The sequence below is a fragment of the Bombina bombina genome, chromosome 1 (assembly GCF_027579735.1).
Source record: "Bombina bombina isolate aBomBom1 chromosome 1, aBomBom1.pri, whole genome shotgun sequence".
Lineage (NCBI taxonomy): Eukaryota > Metazoa > Chordata > Amphibia > Anura > Bombinatoridae > Bombina > Bombina bombina.
In genome coordinates, this window is record NC_069499.1 from 1126305184 (window position 1) to 1126320936 (window position 15753).

At 40.4% G+C, this 15753-nt stretch overlaps 1 protein-coding gene across 3 annotated transcripts in view; it reads left to right on the forward strand.

Moving 5' to 3' along the window:
* The window catches only part of RARA (retinoic acid receptor alpha), a 309687-nt gene that overhangs the window by 246885 nt on the left and 47049 nt on the right, over positions 1–15753 (forward strand). For all 3 annotated transcript variants that reach the window (XM_053698369.1, XM_053698378.1, XM_053698387.1), the window contains one exon: positions 12727–12875. In XM_053698369.1, the coding sequence (XP_053554344.1) occupies positions 12727–12875 (149 nt within the window). The remainder of the gene's footprint in view (positions 1–12726; positions 12876–15753) is intronic.

Consider the following 15753-nt stretch of genomic DNA (forward strand, 5'->3'; position numbering starts at 1 on the left):
ATTTGAGCATTTTATACATGTTTATGTTTGAAATTCACACTTAAAAGCTTGGGGAACGTTTTTTAACATCAGGCACTGAGTTAGACACCTTTCCAGTCAGGAAGGGCCTTCCTAGTTGTAGGCTGAGCCTCATTTTCGCGCCATTACTGCGCAGTTACTTTTGGGAGCAAGACATGCAGATGCATGTGTGTGGATCTGAAAGTAGTTGGAAAGGTTCCTGGAAGGCTTCATTTGGTATCGTATTCCCCCCTGGGTTTGGTAAAGTCGCAGCAAAGGCTGTAGCTGGGACTGTAGAGGGGTTAAAACTGTAACCGGCTCCGGTTTCTTTATTTTAAGGGTTAAAGCTCTGAAATTTGGTGTGCAATACTTTTAATGCTTTAAGACACTGTGGTGAAAATTTGGTAAATTTTGAACAATTCCTTCATACTTTTTCACATATTCAGTAATAAAGTGTGCACTGTTTAAAATTTAAAGAGACAGTAACGTTTTTGTTGTAAAACGGTTTTTGTGCTTTATTGACAAGTTTAAGCCTGTTTAACATGTCTGTACCTTCAGATAAGCTATGTTCTATATATGAAAGTCAATGTGTCTCCCCCTTCAAAATTGTGTGATAATTGCGCCATAGCGTCCAAACAAACAGTAAGGACAGTACTGCCACAGATAGTAAAGTTGCCCAAGATGATTGATCAGATGAAGGGAGTAGACATAGTTCTACATCATCTCCTTCTGTGTCTACGCCAGTTTTGCCCATGCAGGAGGCCCCTAGTACTTCTAGCGCGCCAATGCTTATTACTATGCAACAATTGACGGCAGTAATGGATAACTCCATAGCAAATATTTTATCCAAAATGCCTGCATATCAGAGAAAGCGCGATAGCTCTGTTTTAAACACTGAAGAGCAAGAGGGTGCTGATGATAATTGCTCTGTCATACCCTCACACCAATCTGAAGGGGCCATGAGGGAGGTTTTGTCAGATGGGGAAATTTCAGATTCAGGAAAAATTTCTCAACAGGCTGAACCTGATGTTGTGACTTTTGCCAAATTTTACAAATTTGATACTTTTGCTTCTTCGGAGGCTATTTTTGGGAGAAAGGTTTTGCAAGCCGTGGTGCCTTCTGTTTAGGTAACCTGATTTGCTCCCTCCCTTCATCCGTGTCCTAAAGCTTTGGTATTGGTTCCCACAAGTAAGGATGACGGCATGGACCGGACACACCAATTTTGGAGAAAACAGAATTTATGCTTACCTGATAAATTACTTTTTCCAACGGTGTGTCCGGTCCACGGCCCGCCCTGGTTTTTTAATCAGGTTTGATGAATTATTTTCTCTAACTACAGTCACCACGGCACCCTATAGTTTCTCCTGTTTTTTCCTCCTGTCCGTCGGTCGAATGACTGGGGTGGGCGGAGCCTGGGGGGGACTATGTGGACAGCTTTTGCTGGGACTCTTTGCCATTTCCTGTTGGGGAAGAGATATTCCCACAAGTAAGGATGACGCCGTTGACCAGACACACCATTGGAGAAAGTAATTTATCAGGTAAGCATAAATTCTGTTTTTTACAGATTTCCCTGCCCCACATAACAAAAGAACCCTTGCTAACCATACTAACTAATACACATATATAGCATGAACTCTGGTTGCACATGTGTAGTTAAAAGGACATTATGCACTCATTTTTTCTTTGCATAAATGTTTTGTAGATGATCTTTTTATAAAGCCCATAAAGTTTTCTTTTTTAAAAAAATTTATAGATTTGCTTATTTTTAAATAACATTGCTCTGATTTTCAGACTCCTAACCAAGCCCCAAAGTTTTATGTGAATACCGTCAGATACCTTCTCCAGCTTGCTCCTGTTTGTGTAAAGGGTCTTTTCATATGCAAAAGAAGGGGGAGGGGGTGGAGTGTCTTATTTGCCACTTGCAGTGGGCTTTCCAGCCACCTTTTTTAACAGAGCTAAACTGAGAGCTTCTAAGTAAGTTTTAAAACAGTTTTATACTGGATTTTTATATCCGTATCTGTGCATCTTATTCTTTATAGTAGTGTCTATTACATGCAGTTATATGAAAATGAGTGAATACTGTCCCTTTAAGGAAAAAGACTGGGGTAGCTTCTCTTCCCTTAAAGGGACATGAAACCCAAAATGTTTATTTCATGATTCAGATAGATCATACAATTTTAAGAAGATTTCAAATTTACTTCTATTATCTAATTTGCTTCATTTTCTTGGTATCTTTTGTTGAAGAAGTAGAAATGCACTACCGGGAGCTTGGTGAACACATAGGGTGAGCCAATAACATGAGGCATGTGCAGCCACCTATAGCATCTTCTGAGCCTATCTATGTATCCATAACAATGAATACCAAGAGAACAACACACACAAGCTAATAGAAGTACATTGGAAAATTGTTTAAAATCACATGCTCAATCTGAATCATCAAAAAGAAAATGTGTGTATAATGTCCCTTTGAGGTGGTTTAGCACTGATTCCGCTTAGGTATAAAACAGCCATACATACCTATCTATTCTCCATCTAATAGCTAAATATAAATATATTTTTATATTTACAAAAAAAAAAAATTTAGACCTAAACTACCTAGTATATCCACTGCTATTGCAAAGAATGCTTTTTCTATCAGATTGTTGATGAAGAACTGGTAATCCAAATAACTTCAGATAGAGAGATGAAGGGGGAGGGGTGAACTGGCTCACAGAAAATGAACTATAAATATTAACCCAAGCCTCCCTGGAAGAAAGTGGAACAAGTAGAAATTTCAGGTGTATTTTACAGCAAACGGAGGCAAAATAAAGAATGAATGTATATTGCAATAATATTTCACTTTCAATAATGAAACATTTTGGGCTAGAATGCAATTGAGCTGCAAACATTTTTGCGCAAGCGATATTTCGTGACCATTTTTAATTGCACTTATATAACAATTGATATTCATTCATATATATATATATATATATATATATATATATATATATATATATATATATATATATATCTGTATATATCTATAGCTTTATATAACCGTGTGTGTATATATATATATTGCTTTTCTGCTTATTTAGCTTATGCATTTTTTCCCATTCCGGAAACTGCTATATGAGTAAGTTGGATATTTTGTTTAAATGTTATTTTTTCTTTTAAATTTTGCAAGATGTCTCAGTCTGATCCTGTCTCAGAAGCTACTGTAGGAACCATGCTGCCTGAACACAGTTCTACCAAAGCTAAGTGTATCTGTTGTAAGCAAGCTGAGATTATATCTGCGGCTATATTATGTAACAGTTGTCATGATAAGCTTTTGCATGCCGATTAGCTTTTGCATGTTTTTATTAGTACTAGTACAGCACCTGTTGTTCCCTCAACATCTAATGTACATAATATCCCTGTTGATATGAAAAAGTATATTGCTGATGCAATACAGAAGGCTATATCTGCTATTCCACCTTCTAATAAACGTAAAAGGTCTTTTAAAACTTATCATAAAACTGATGAAATTTGTGATGACCGACAACATACTGAAATATCCTCCTCTGAAGAGGATCTCTCTGCTTCAGAAGATCCTACTTCAGACATTGAAATTGATACATTTTCTTATCTTTTTAAGATTGAATATATTCTATCTTGGTTGAAAGAAGTATTGGTTACTTTGGGTATTGAGGAGTCTGATCCTCTTGATAACAAAATTAGTAAATGTTTAAATTCTGTTTTTAAACCTTCTGTAATTACTCCTGAGGTTTTTCCTGTTCCAGATGCGGTTTCTGATGTGATAGCTAAAAAATGGTCTAAGCCTGGTGCTTCTTTTAATCCTTCTTCTAGGTTTAAGCCTTCACCAATGGCTAATTTTGAGTTTTGGGAAAAAGTCCCTAATGTTGATGGGGCTATTTCTACCCTTGCCATATGTACTACTATTCCTATGAACGATAGTACTTATTTTAAGGATCCTTTGGATAGGATGATTGAATCTTATCTAAGGAAAGCTTATTTACATTCTGGCTATATTCTCAGGCCTGCCATTTTTATGGCTAATGTTGCGGCTGCATCAACTTTTTGGTTGGATAACATAGCACATCAGGAAACGGATTCTGATTTGTCTAGCATTGTTAGTTTGCTTCAACATGCTAATCATTTTATCTGTGATAGTATTTTTGATATCATCAAGATTGATGTTAAATATATGTCTTTAGCTATTCTAGCTAGAAGAGCTTTATGGCTTAAATCATGGAATGCTGACATGGTATCTAGATCTAGATTACTGTCTCTTTCTTTCCAGGGTAATAATGTATTTGGTTCACAGTTGGATTCTATTATTTCCACTATCACTGGGGGGAAGGGAGTTTTTTTGCCCCAAGATAAAAAGTCTAAGGGTAAATTTAAAGCTTCTAATTGGTTTCGTTCCTTTCGTCAGAATAGAGAATAGAAAATCACTCCTTCCCCTAAGGACTCTGGTTCCAATTGGAAGCCATCTTCAAGTTGGAATAAATCCAAGCCTTATAAGAAGCCAGAGCCAGTCCCCAAGACTGCATGTAGGTGCGGCCCAAAATCCAGTTCAACTGGTGGGGGGCAGATTGAAATTATTTCAAAACATTTGGGCAGATTCTGTTCAGAATCAGTGGATTCAGAGCATTGTCTCTCAAGGGTATCAAATAGGTTTCAGAATCAGACCTCCTGTGAGAAGATTCTTTCTCTCTCATGTTCCAACAAATCCTGTGAAAGTTCAGTCTTTTCTGAAGTGTGTTTCAGATCTAGAGCTTTCAGGGGTGATTATACCAGTTCCGCTTCAGGAACAGGGTCTGGGTTTTTATTCAAATCTATTCATTGTCCCAAAGAAAGAAAATTCATTCAGAAAAAAATAAATAATAATAATAATAAAAAATAAAAAAATGGCTGCTTTCTCAGGTTGATACAAATGTGTAAACCTTTAATGTCCCTTTAAGAGCATATATCAGGCAATTAGCTTCCTTTTGTTGAATTAGCTCTTTTCACCTTAAACTTTTATGGGTATTTAGGGGTCGATTTATCATGCTATGGCAGACAGGGGCGTACATACACGCCACTGTCCGCCGCAGCTCGCCTCTTGTGCAATACTGTGAACAGCCAATCACGCGCGGGCAGGAGCTGTCAGTCTTCCCAGTCGGACAAAACCAGGGAGAGTTAAATTCGCCACCTAAGAGGCTCCTGCCTGTGCACAGCCAATCACGCGCGGGCAGGAGCCTCTTAGGTGGCGTTGTAAAGAGTGCAAAATTGCGTTCTTGTGCAATGCTGAATTCCTGGAGTGGAATTCAGCCCGCGAGAGGCGAGCCACGGCGGACAGGGGCGCATATGTACACCCCTGTCCGCCTTAGCTTGATAAATCGACGCCTTTGTGTTTGGTTCCTCAGTCTTATCCAGGGTTATAAAGCTTTATGGTTTAAAATGTGAACTGCGCACAATGGCTCTAATCAATTTTCTCCAACATAGGTGTGTCCGGTCCACGGCGTCATCCTTACTTGTGGGATATTCTCTTCCCCAACAGGAAATGGCAAAGAGCCCAGCAAAGCTGGTCACATGATCCCTCCTAGGCTCCGCCTACCCCAGTCATTCTCTTTGCCGTTGTACAGGCAACATCTCCACGGAGATGGCTTAGAGTTTTTTAGTGTTTAACTGTAGTTTTTATTATTCAATCAAGAGTTTGTTATTTTAAAATAGTGCTGGTATGTACTATTTACTCAGAAACAGAAAAGAGATGAAGATTTCTGTTTGTATGAGGAAAATGATTTTAGCAACCGTCACTAAAATCCATGGCTGTTCCACACAGGACTGTTGAGAGCAATTAACTTCAGTTGGGGGAACAGTGAGCAGTCTCTTGCTGCTTGAGGTATGACACATTCTAACAAGACGATGTAATGCTGGAAGCTGTCATTTTCCCTATGGGATCCGGTAAGCCATGTTTATTAAGATCGTAAATAAGGGCTTCACAAGGGCTTATTAAGACTGTAGACTTTTTCTGGGCTAAATCGATTCGTTATTAACACATATTTAGCCTTGAGGAATCATTTTATCTGGGTATTTTGATATAATAATATCGGCAGGCACTGTTTTAGACACCTTATTCTTTAGGGGCTTTCCCAAATCATAGGCAGAGCCTCATTTTCGCGCCGGTGTTGCGCACTTGTTTTTGAGAGGCATGACATGCAGTCGCATGTGAGAGGAGCTCTGATACTTAGAAAAGACTTTCTGAAGGCGTCATTTGGTATCGTATTCCCCTTTGGGCTTGGTTGGGTCTCAGCAAAGCAGATACCAGGGACTGTAAAGGGGTTAAAGTTAAAAACGGCTCCGGTTCCGTTATTTTAAGGGTTAAAGCTTCCAAATTTGGTGTGCAATACTTTTAAGGCTTTAAGACACTGTGGTGAAAATTTGGTGAATTTTGAACAATTCCTTCATGTTTTTTCGCAATTGCAGTAATAAAGTGTGTTCAGTTTAAAATTTAAAGTGACAGTAACGGTTTTATTTTAAAACGTTTTTTGTACTTTGTTATCAAGTTTATGCCTGTTTAACATGTCTGAACTACCAGATAGACTGTGTTCTGAATGTGGGGAAGCCAGAATTCCTATTCATTTAAATAAATGTGATTTATGTGACAATGACAATGATGCCCAAGATGATTCCTCAAGTGAGGGGAGTAAGCATGGTACTGCATCATTCCCTCCTTCGTCTACACGAGTCTTGCCCACTCAGGAGGCCCCTAGTACATCTAGCGCGCCAATACTCCTTACTATGCAACAATTAACGGCTGTAATGGATAATTCTGTCAAAAACATTTTAGCCAAAATGAACACTTATCAGCGTAAGCGCGACTGCTCTGTTTTAGATACTGAAGAGCATGACGACGCTGATAATAATGGTTCTGAAGGGCCCCTAACCCAGTCTGATGGGGCCAGGGAGGTTTTGTCTGAGGGAGAAATTACTGATTCAGGGAACATTTCTCAACAAGCTGAACCTGATGTGATTACGTTTAAATTTAAGTTGGAACATCTCCGCATTCTGCTCAAGGAGGTATTATCCACTCTGGATGATTGTGACAAGTTGGTCATCCCAGAGAAACTATGTAAAATGGACAAGTTCCTAGAGGTCCCGGGGCTCCCAGAAGCTTTTCCTATACCCAAGCGGGTGGCGGACATTGTTAATAAAGAATGGGAAAGGCCCGGTATTCCTTTCGTCCCTCCCCCCATATTTAAAAAATTGTTTCCTATGGTCGACCCCAGAAAGGACTTATGGCAGACAGTCCCCAAGGTCGAGGGAGCGGTTTCCACTTTAAACAAACGCACCACTATACCCATAGAGGATAGTTGTGCTTTCAAAGATCCTATGGATAAAAAATTAGAAGGTTTACTTAAAAAGATGTTTGTTCAGCAGGGTTACCTTCTACAACCAATTTCATGCATTGTCCCTGTAGCTACAGCCGCATGTTTCTGGTTCGATGAGCTGATAAAGGCGGTCGATAGTGATTCTCCTCCTTATGAGGAGATTATGGACAGAATCAATGCTCTCAAATTGGCTAATTCTTTCACCCTAGACGCCACTTTGCAATTGGCTAGGTTAGCGGCTAAGAATTCAGGGTTTGCTATTGTGGCGCGCAGAGCGCTTTGGTTGAAATCTTGGTCAGCTGATGCGTCTTCCAAGAACAAGCTACTTAACATTCCTTTCAAGGGGAAAACGCTGTTTGGCCCTGACTTGAAAGAGATTATCTCTGATATCACTGGGGGTAAGGGCCACGCCCTTCCTCAGGATCGGCCTTTCAAGGCAAAAAATAAACCTAATTTTCGTCCCTTTCGTAGAAACGGACCAGCCCAAAGTACTACGTCCTCTAAGCAAGAGGGTAATACTTCTCAAGCCAAGCCAGCTTGGAGACCAATGCAAGGCTGGAACAAGGGAAAGCAGGCCAAGAAACCTGCCACTGCTACCAAGACAGCATGAAATGTTGGCCCCCGATCCGGGACCGGATCTGGTGGGGGGCAGACTCTCTCTCTTCGCTCAGGCTTGGGCAAGAGATGTTCTGGATCCTTGGGCGCTAGAAATAGTCTCCCAAGGTTATCTTCTGGAATTCAAGGGGCTTCCCCCAAGGGGGAGGTTCCACAGGTCTCAGTTGTCTTCAGACCACATAAAAAGACAGGCATTCTTACATTGTGTAGAAGACCTGTTAAAAATGGGAGTGATTCATCCTGTTCCATTAAGAGAACAAGGGATGGGGTTCTACTCCAATCTGTTCATAGTTCCCAAAAAAGAGGGAACGTTCAGACCAATCTTAGATCTCAAGATCTTAAACAAGTTTCTCAAGGTTCCATCGTTCAAGATGGAAACCATTCGAACTATTCTTCCTTCCATCCAGGAAGGTCAATTCATGACCACAGTGGATTTAAAGGATGCGTATCTACATATTCCTATCCACAAGGAACATCATCGGTTCCTAAGGTTCGCATTCCTGGACAAGCATTACCAGTTCGTGGCGCTTCCTTTCGGGTTAGCCACTGCTCCAAGGATTTTCACAAAGATACTAGGGTCCCTTCTAGCTGTGCTAAGACCAAGGGGCATTGCTGTAGTACCTTACTTGGACGACATTCTGATTCAAGCGTCGTCCCTTCCTCAAGCAAAGGCTCACACGGACATTGTCCTGGCCTTTCTCAGATCTCACGGATGGAAAGTGAACGTGGAAAAGAGTTCTCTATCTCCGTCAACAAGGGTTCCCTTCTTGGGAACAATAATAGACTCCTTAGAAATGAGGATTTTTCTGACAGAGGCCAGAAAAACAAAACTTCTAGACTCTTGTCGGATACTTCATTCCGTTCCTCTTCCTTCCATAGCGCAGTGCATGGAAGTGATCGGTTTGATGGTAGCGGCAATGGACATAGTTCCTTTTGCGCGCATTCATCTAAGACCATTACAACTGTGCATGCTCAGTCAGTGGAATGGGGACTATACAGACTTGTCTCCGAAGATACAAGTAAATCAGAGGACCAGAGACTCACTCCGTTGGTGGCTGTCCCTGGACAACCTGTCACAAGGGATGACATTCCGCAGACCAGAGTGGGTCATTGTCACGACCGACGCCAGTCTGATGGGCTGGGGCGCGGTCTGGGGATCCCTGAAAGCTCAGGGTCTTTGGTCTCGGGAAGAATCTCTTCTACCGATAAATATTCTGGAACTGAGAGCGATATTCAATGCTCTCAAGGCTTGGCCTCAGCTAGCGAGGGCCAAGTTCATACGGTTTCAATCAGACAACATGACAACTGTTGCGTACATCAACCATCAGGGGGGAACGAGGAGTTCCTTAGCGATGGAAGAAGTGACCAAAATCATTCTATGGGCGGAGTCTCACTCCTGCCACCTGTCTGCTATCCACATCCCAGGAGTGGAAAATTGGGAAGCGGATTTTCTGAGTCGTCAGACTTTGCATCCGGGGGAGTGGGAACTCCATCCGGAAATCTTTGCCCAAGTCACTCAGCTGTGGGGCATTCCAGACATGGATCTGATGGCCTCTCGTCAGAACTTCAAAGTTCCTTGCTACGGGTCCAGATCCAGGGATCCCAAGGCGGCTCTAGTGGATGCACTAGTAGCACCTTGGACCTTCAAACTAGCTTATGTGTTCCCGCCGTTTCCTCTCATCCCCAGGCTGGTAGCCAGGATCAATCAGGAGAGGGCGTCGGTGATCTTGATAGCTCCTGCGTGGCCACGCAGGACTTGGTATGCAGATCTGGTGAATATGTCATCGGCTCCACCTTGGAAGCTACCTTTGAGACGAGACCTTCTTGTTCAGGGTCCGTTCGAACATCCGAATCTGGTTTCACTCCAGCTGACTGCTTGGAGATTGAACGCTTGATCTTATCGAAGCGAGGGTTCTCAGATTCTGTTATCGATACTCTTATTCAGGCCAGAAAGCCTGTAACTAGAAAGATTTACCACAAAATTTGGAAAAAATATATCTGTTGGTGTGAATCTAAAGGATTCCCTTGGGACAAGGTTAAGATTCCTAAGATTCTATCCTTCCTTCAAGAAGGATTGGAAAAAGGATTATCTGCAAGTTCCCTGAAGGGACAGATTTCTGCCTTGTCTGTGTTACTTCACAAAAAGCTGGCAGCTGTGCCAGATGTTCAAGCCTTTGTTCAGGCTCTGGTTAGAATTAAGCCTGTTTACAAACCTTTGACTCCTCCTTGGAGTCTCAACTTAGTTCTTTCAGTTCTTCAGGGGGTTCCGTTTGAACCCTTACATTCCGTTGATATTAAGTTATTATCTTGGAAAGTTTTGTTTTTAGTTGCAATTTCTTCTGCTAGAAGAGTTTCGGAATTATCTGCTCTGCAGTGTTCTCCTCCTTATCTGGTGTTCCATGCAGATAAGGTGGTTTTACGTACTAAACCTGGTTTTCTTCCAAAAGTTGTTTCTAACAAAAACATTAACCAGGAGATTATCGTACCTTCTCTGTGTCCGAAACCAGTTTCAAAGAAGGAACGTTTGTTGCACAATTTGGATGTTGTTCGCGCTCTAAAATTCTATTTAGATGCTACAAAGGATTTTAGACAAACATCTTCCTTGTTTGTTGTTTATTCAGGTAAAAGGAGAGGTCAAAAAGCAACTTCTACCTCTCTCTCTTTTTGGATTAAAAGCATCATCAGATTGGCTTACGAGACTGCCGGACGGCAGCCTCCCGAAAGAATCACAGCTCATTCCACTAGGGCTGTGGCTTCCACATGGGCCTTCAAGAACGAGGCTTCTGTTGATCAGATATGTAGGGCAGCGACTTGGTCTTCACTGCACACTTTTACCAAATTTTACAAGTTTGATACTTTTGCTTCTTCTGAGGCTATTTTTGGGAGAAAGGTTTTGCAAGCCGTGGTGCCTTCCATTTAGGTGACCTGATTTGCTCCCTCCCTTCATCCGTGTCCTAAAGCTTTGGTATTGGTTCCCACAAGTAAGGATGACGCCGTGGACCGGACACACCTATGTTGGAGAAAACAGAATTTATGTTTACCTGATAAATTGCTTTCTCCAACGGTGTGTCCGGTCCACGGCCCGCCCTGGTTTTTTAATCAGGTCTGATAATTTATTTTCTTTAACTACAGTCACCACGGTATCATATGGTTTCTCCTATGCAAATATTCCTCCTTAACGTCGGTCGAATGACTGGGGTAGGCGGAGCCTAGGAGGGATCATGTGACCAGCTTTGCTGGGCTCTTTGCCATTTCCTGTTGGGGAAGAGAATATCCCACAAGTAAGGATGACGCCGTGGACCGGACACACCGTTGGAGAAAGCAATTTATCAGGTAAACATAAATTCTGTTTTTTTTACACCTATTCCTTTTGAAGGGGAAAGTCAATTCTAATGTAGAATCTATTTCTGAAATCCTCGTATCATATCCATTTCAGTATGTTTTGGACCTTGGAGTGGCTTGTTTCTTACTGAGTTTCTGTCAAAGATTAGAGCTCAGTATCTTAGAAACTTTTGGCATATCCTGGTCAAGGTTTTGTTAATAGTTGAAGCATCCTATTATTGTTTTGTGATGATTCTGGTTATTCAGAGTTTTGGTAGTCCGGTTAACCTTAACACCTTTACTACCCATTTCCCAGCTTTGCACAACCAACATTGCTAGATTATTATACTTTATAACAACATTTAAACCTCGAAATTTCTGCCTGTTTATAAGACACAATTGATAGCCTCTTAATCACATGCTTTTGTATTTGCTTTTCACAACAGGAGACTGCTAGTTCATTTGTGCCATATAGATAACATTGTGTTAACGCCCGAGGAGTTATTTAAGATTTAGCACAACACAATACTAAATGCAAGTCAATAGATAAAACATTTTAAAAAGTCATGTGATCAGGGGGGGCTGACAGAAGATGTTTAGATACAAGGTAATCACAGAGGTAAAAAGTATATTAATATAACTGTGTTGGTTATGCAAAACTGGGGAATGGGTAATAAAGGAATTATCTATCTTTTAAAACAATAATAGTTCTATGGTAGACTGTCCCTTTTTTCACCTGTTGATGGCATGTTGTAGTGAATAAAACATGGTTGAAATGCCTTCAAATCCATGCATCCTGTGTACACACGTTTACCACCCTGGTATAGAATAATAGAATAGCTTTTAGTAGAAGTAGAGAGGTACTCAGTCAAAGAATGGGTTTTTTTTTTTGGGGGGGGGTGCTACTAAAATGATGTAAAGTAAAAGTGACGAGAAAAAAACATTGTGACCTTTAATGTGTTGGCTTGAAGGATAGAAGAGAGTGAGAGAGAAGCGATATGATAGAAACCCTGAATTATTTAAAGGATGTTTTTTTCCCCTAAAAAATATAATACCAGAACAGATGATGAAATAGCAGGTTCAGCAGTAATGTGGAATCAAAGATGATGGGGACAAATATAGTAAAGCAATTCAAAAACTGCTCAGATGTGCTTTCATGAAAAATATTTAAAGCTACAGATATCAGATAGTAGCTTGGGCTGAAGGGATGGGTCTGATATTTCTTACATGCTGTTAAAATGTCTGTTTCTTAGGTTTAGTTATTATGCTAGGTGTTTAGCCAATTACAGAGCAGTAACATTACTATGTCACACATCCTAAATTTTACTTACAAATCTGTGTTTCCTATATAACATGCTGATAGATTGCTGTACTGAAATAAGCCTAGATTACTGTTTTTTGGAGCAGTGTTCCTCTAACCTTGACTTTCTCTCCCCAGCAATCGAGACTCAAAGCACCAGTTCAGAAGAAATCGTCCCAAGTCCCCCTTCTCCTCCTCCTCTCCCACGGGTCTATAAACCTTGCTTTGTCTGTCAGGACAAGAGCTCAGGGTATCACTATGGAGTCAGCGCTTGTGAAGGGTGCAAGGTATGTACTTTTTAAACCGATATCTTTCAATTGAAACTTGGCGGATTATTGCTTTTAGAACCCTGTCTTCTAATGGTGTAGATGAAAAGATTGACTATTCTTGCTGTCTTGGCAATTGAAGAGATAAGATAGAGCATATAGTGTAGCACTTCCTTTAAAAATGTTGGGCAAGTTATCAATGTGAAATTGTTGTTATCCAGCCTCTCTCTAAAGCCAGTTGACGTATATATGGTGGATTAATGCAAATTGTTGCAAAGTTACAAAACTGTTACAGAGTTCAGTTTTTAGGGTCAGCTAATATATAAATTGTCAAGTTTAAGTAGGAGCATATAATGTAACTATATAATTAAATAGAAGACTGTCATAGTCATGGATTTGACAAAGTCCTGTGTCGCCTGTTTGTGGAAGGGGTGAAACGCGCCATCACAGCTTACGTAGGATGTTGAAGCCGGTCCGTGATTAACTAGCACTGATCTGTTCAAGTTCAGTTGGTAACGGTTTATCGCCTATTCTACCTGTGGAGGTCCAAGGTGTGGGGTATTATATCTTCTGATCAAGACTGTGTGCTTCTAAGGGATGCAGTCCACCTCAATAAGAATGTTTTTTCCAATCTTTAGGCCGGAGGTATGACCTATTTTGTTTGCAAACTTGAGGAGAATTGGTGTGGGGGGTTATCCATTTTACAGCTTTTTACCCGCTCCCCCTGGTTAACCGAAACATTAGTCACTCAAAATAATATGTTTCAAATATCCTATAATTCGTTGTAATGCAAGTATATTGACATGTAAATGGTTTTTATCTTTTTACACTTAAACTAGATATAAAGAAAGGAAATAAAATAATATATATATAAAAAAAAGTGGAGTAGAAATGCCCCTATGAACTCTCGACTCTATCTCACCCCCCCTCCTCAACCCAGTTTTACAATTCTCTATTGGATATTAACCAATGGAACGGGAATATATAATTTAGAGTCAACTCTGCTAAAGTGATATAATTTAAGAAACAGGAAATAATCTGTTTTGTTTTTGAATTATAATCGGGTAGGTTTTTATTATAGGAGACCGATCTACTAGAAATTTTGTAATTTTTTTTCTGATGTAGTTTTAACATGAAATGATTCGAATATAATTCCAGGTGCAGAATGTGCTTTCCAATCAAATGTCTGACTGGCAATATAATAGTATATAAAAAAAGAAATTCTTTCAGAAAAGAAAAGAAAAAATATATTCTCTGGACAGAGAGACGGTGACATTATAAATTTTATTATACCAAAAAATAATTTTATGCCAGAATTAAAATTTTTTGGGGCAATACTAAAACATATGTAACACGTCGGCACTAAGCAACATGCAACGCGGGCAGGGGAACTGTTGAGAGGGAAAAAAATCTCACCATCCTAGAAGGTGATAGATAATAATTATTTAAAAGTTTCATGTTCGATTCTTTCCATGATATTGAGATCTCTCACTAAGCTAGAACTGCAAAACTGTATCTAACAAAATTTGAGCCTATAAAAGGGGAAAAAAACTTCCAAAAATTGGATCATTTTTCAATACATAGTTGACTTTGTTTATTGAGCATAATATTATAAATAAGTGAGATTGAAAAATTACCTGCTGTGAATTTTTTCATGCAAGATTTAATATCAGGCCAGCGATCTGATAAACTCTTATGCATATCTATATTATTCATATAGTGTCTTACTTGGAAGTATGCAAACCATTCAACTCTTGGTAGATTAAATTGCTGTATAATTTTAGATTGTGATATAATTAATCCGTCTTTAGAAATTAATTGGTTAATGAATTTAAGCTCTTTTCCTTTAATGGGAGGAGAGTCCACTGCTTCATTCATTACTTGTGGGAATTAAGAACCTGGCCACCAGGAGGAGGCAAAGACACCCCAGCCAAAGGATCCCCCAGTCATTCTTTACCTTTCGTCACAGGAGGTTGGCAGAAAAGTGTCAGAAGATTCGGAGTAGTCTCTTATGGAGGGTAGTACTCTTCAAAATGGGACTGGAATTTTATGTAATCCTGTCAGCCTCTCAGTGAGAGCATGGGTGAATGTCCGGAGATGCAGGGAGAGTCTTTCTGCGAACCCATCCCGACTCAGTTATCAGCATTTACGAGTTTCGCTGCATGCTTTTCTTCTCTCAAGTCCATGTCAGGAGAAATGCTACTACCCTGTCACACTTGAAGGGCCGTGTTCCTGTTCCACGGCGTTGATATTTATACATATATTTGATAATGCAAGAAGACAGGGTCACAGTGTGGCTCCTTTATCTTTATAGAATCTAGGGTAATACCCTCAGAAGGGGGCTATTAAACAGGGGGGATTTTATTATGCATAATATTGTTTATTGTGTTTCTACTGCGTTTGTGTGAGATGAGACTCTGTCAGTGTGGAACACAATTCATTAGCGAGAGATGAGGCAGGCTTTTTTGGCGCGTTCTTCTCTCGAGTGCAGGGGCGGTCCTGCATGGCACTCCATGTGACCGTGTGTGGCCTCTGCACTTTCTCAACCTGCATTTGGAGAAGACAAAAGCTGTTTCTTGTAGTCAGGGTCATAGGAGGTGGTGAGTTCCCCCAGCCATTGGGATATAAAGGTGACTTTTAATTCTTTATCAAGTCCGCAATATAGGCGCAAGCTATGGAGGTCTCTGATATGTTAGAGGATACTCCCTCTTTATCTAAATCCATTAACTGTGTATATTGTGAGGAGGTTCCAGTCGAACCGCCTACGCAACTCTGTTCCACATGCTTTGACAATGTTGCTATTTCCAAAAAGAATAAAGTATTTAGTACGACTGAGCTGTCCACCTCTGAGTATTCTCCGCCCCGCGAGGTGTGTTCCCTGCAATCATCTCCGATTACA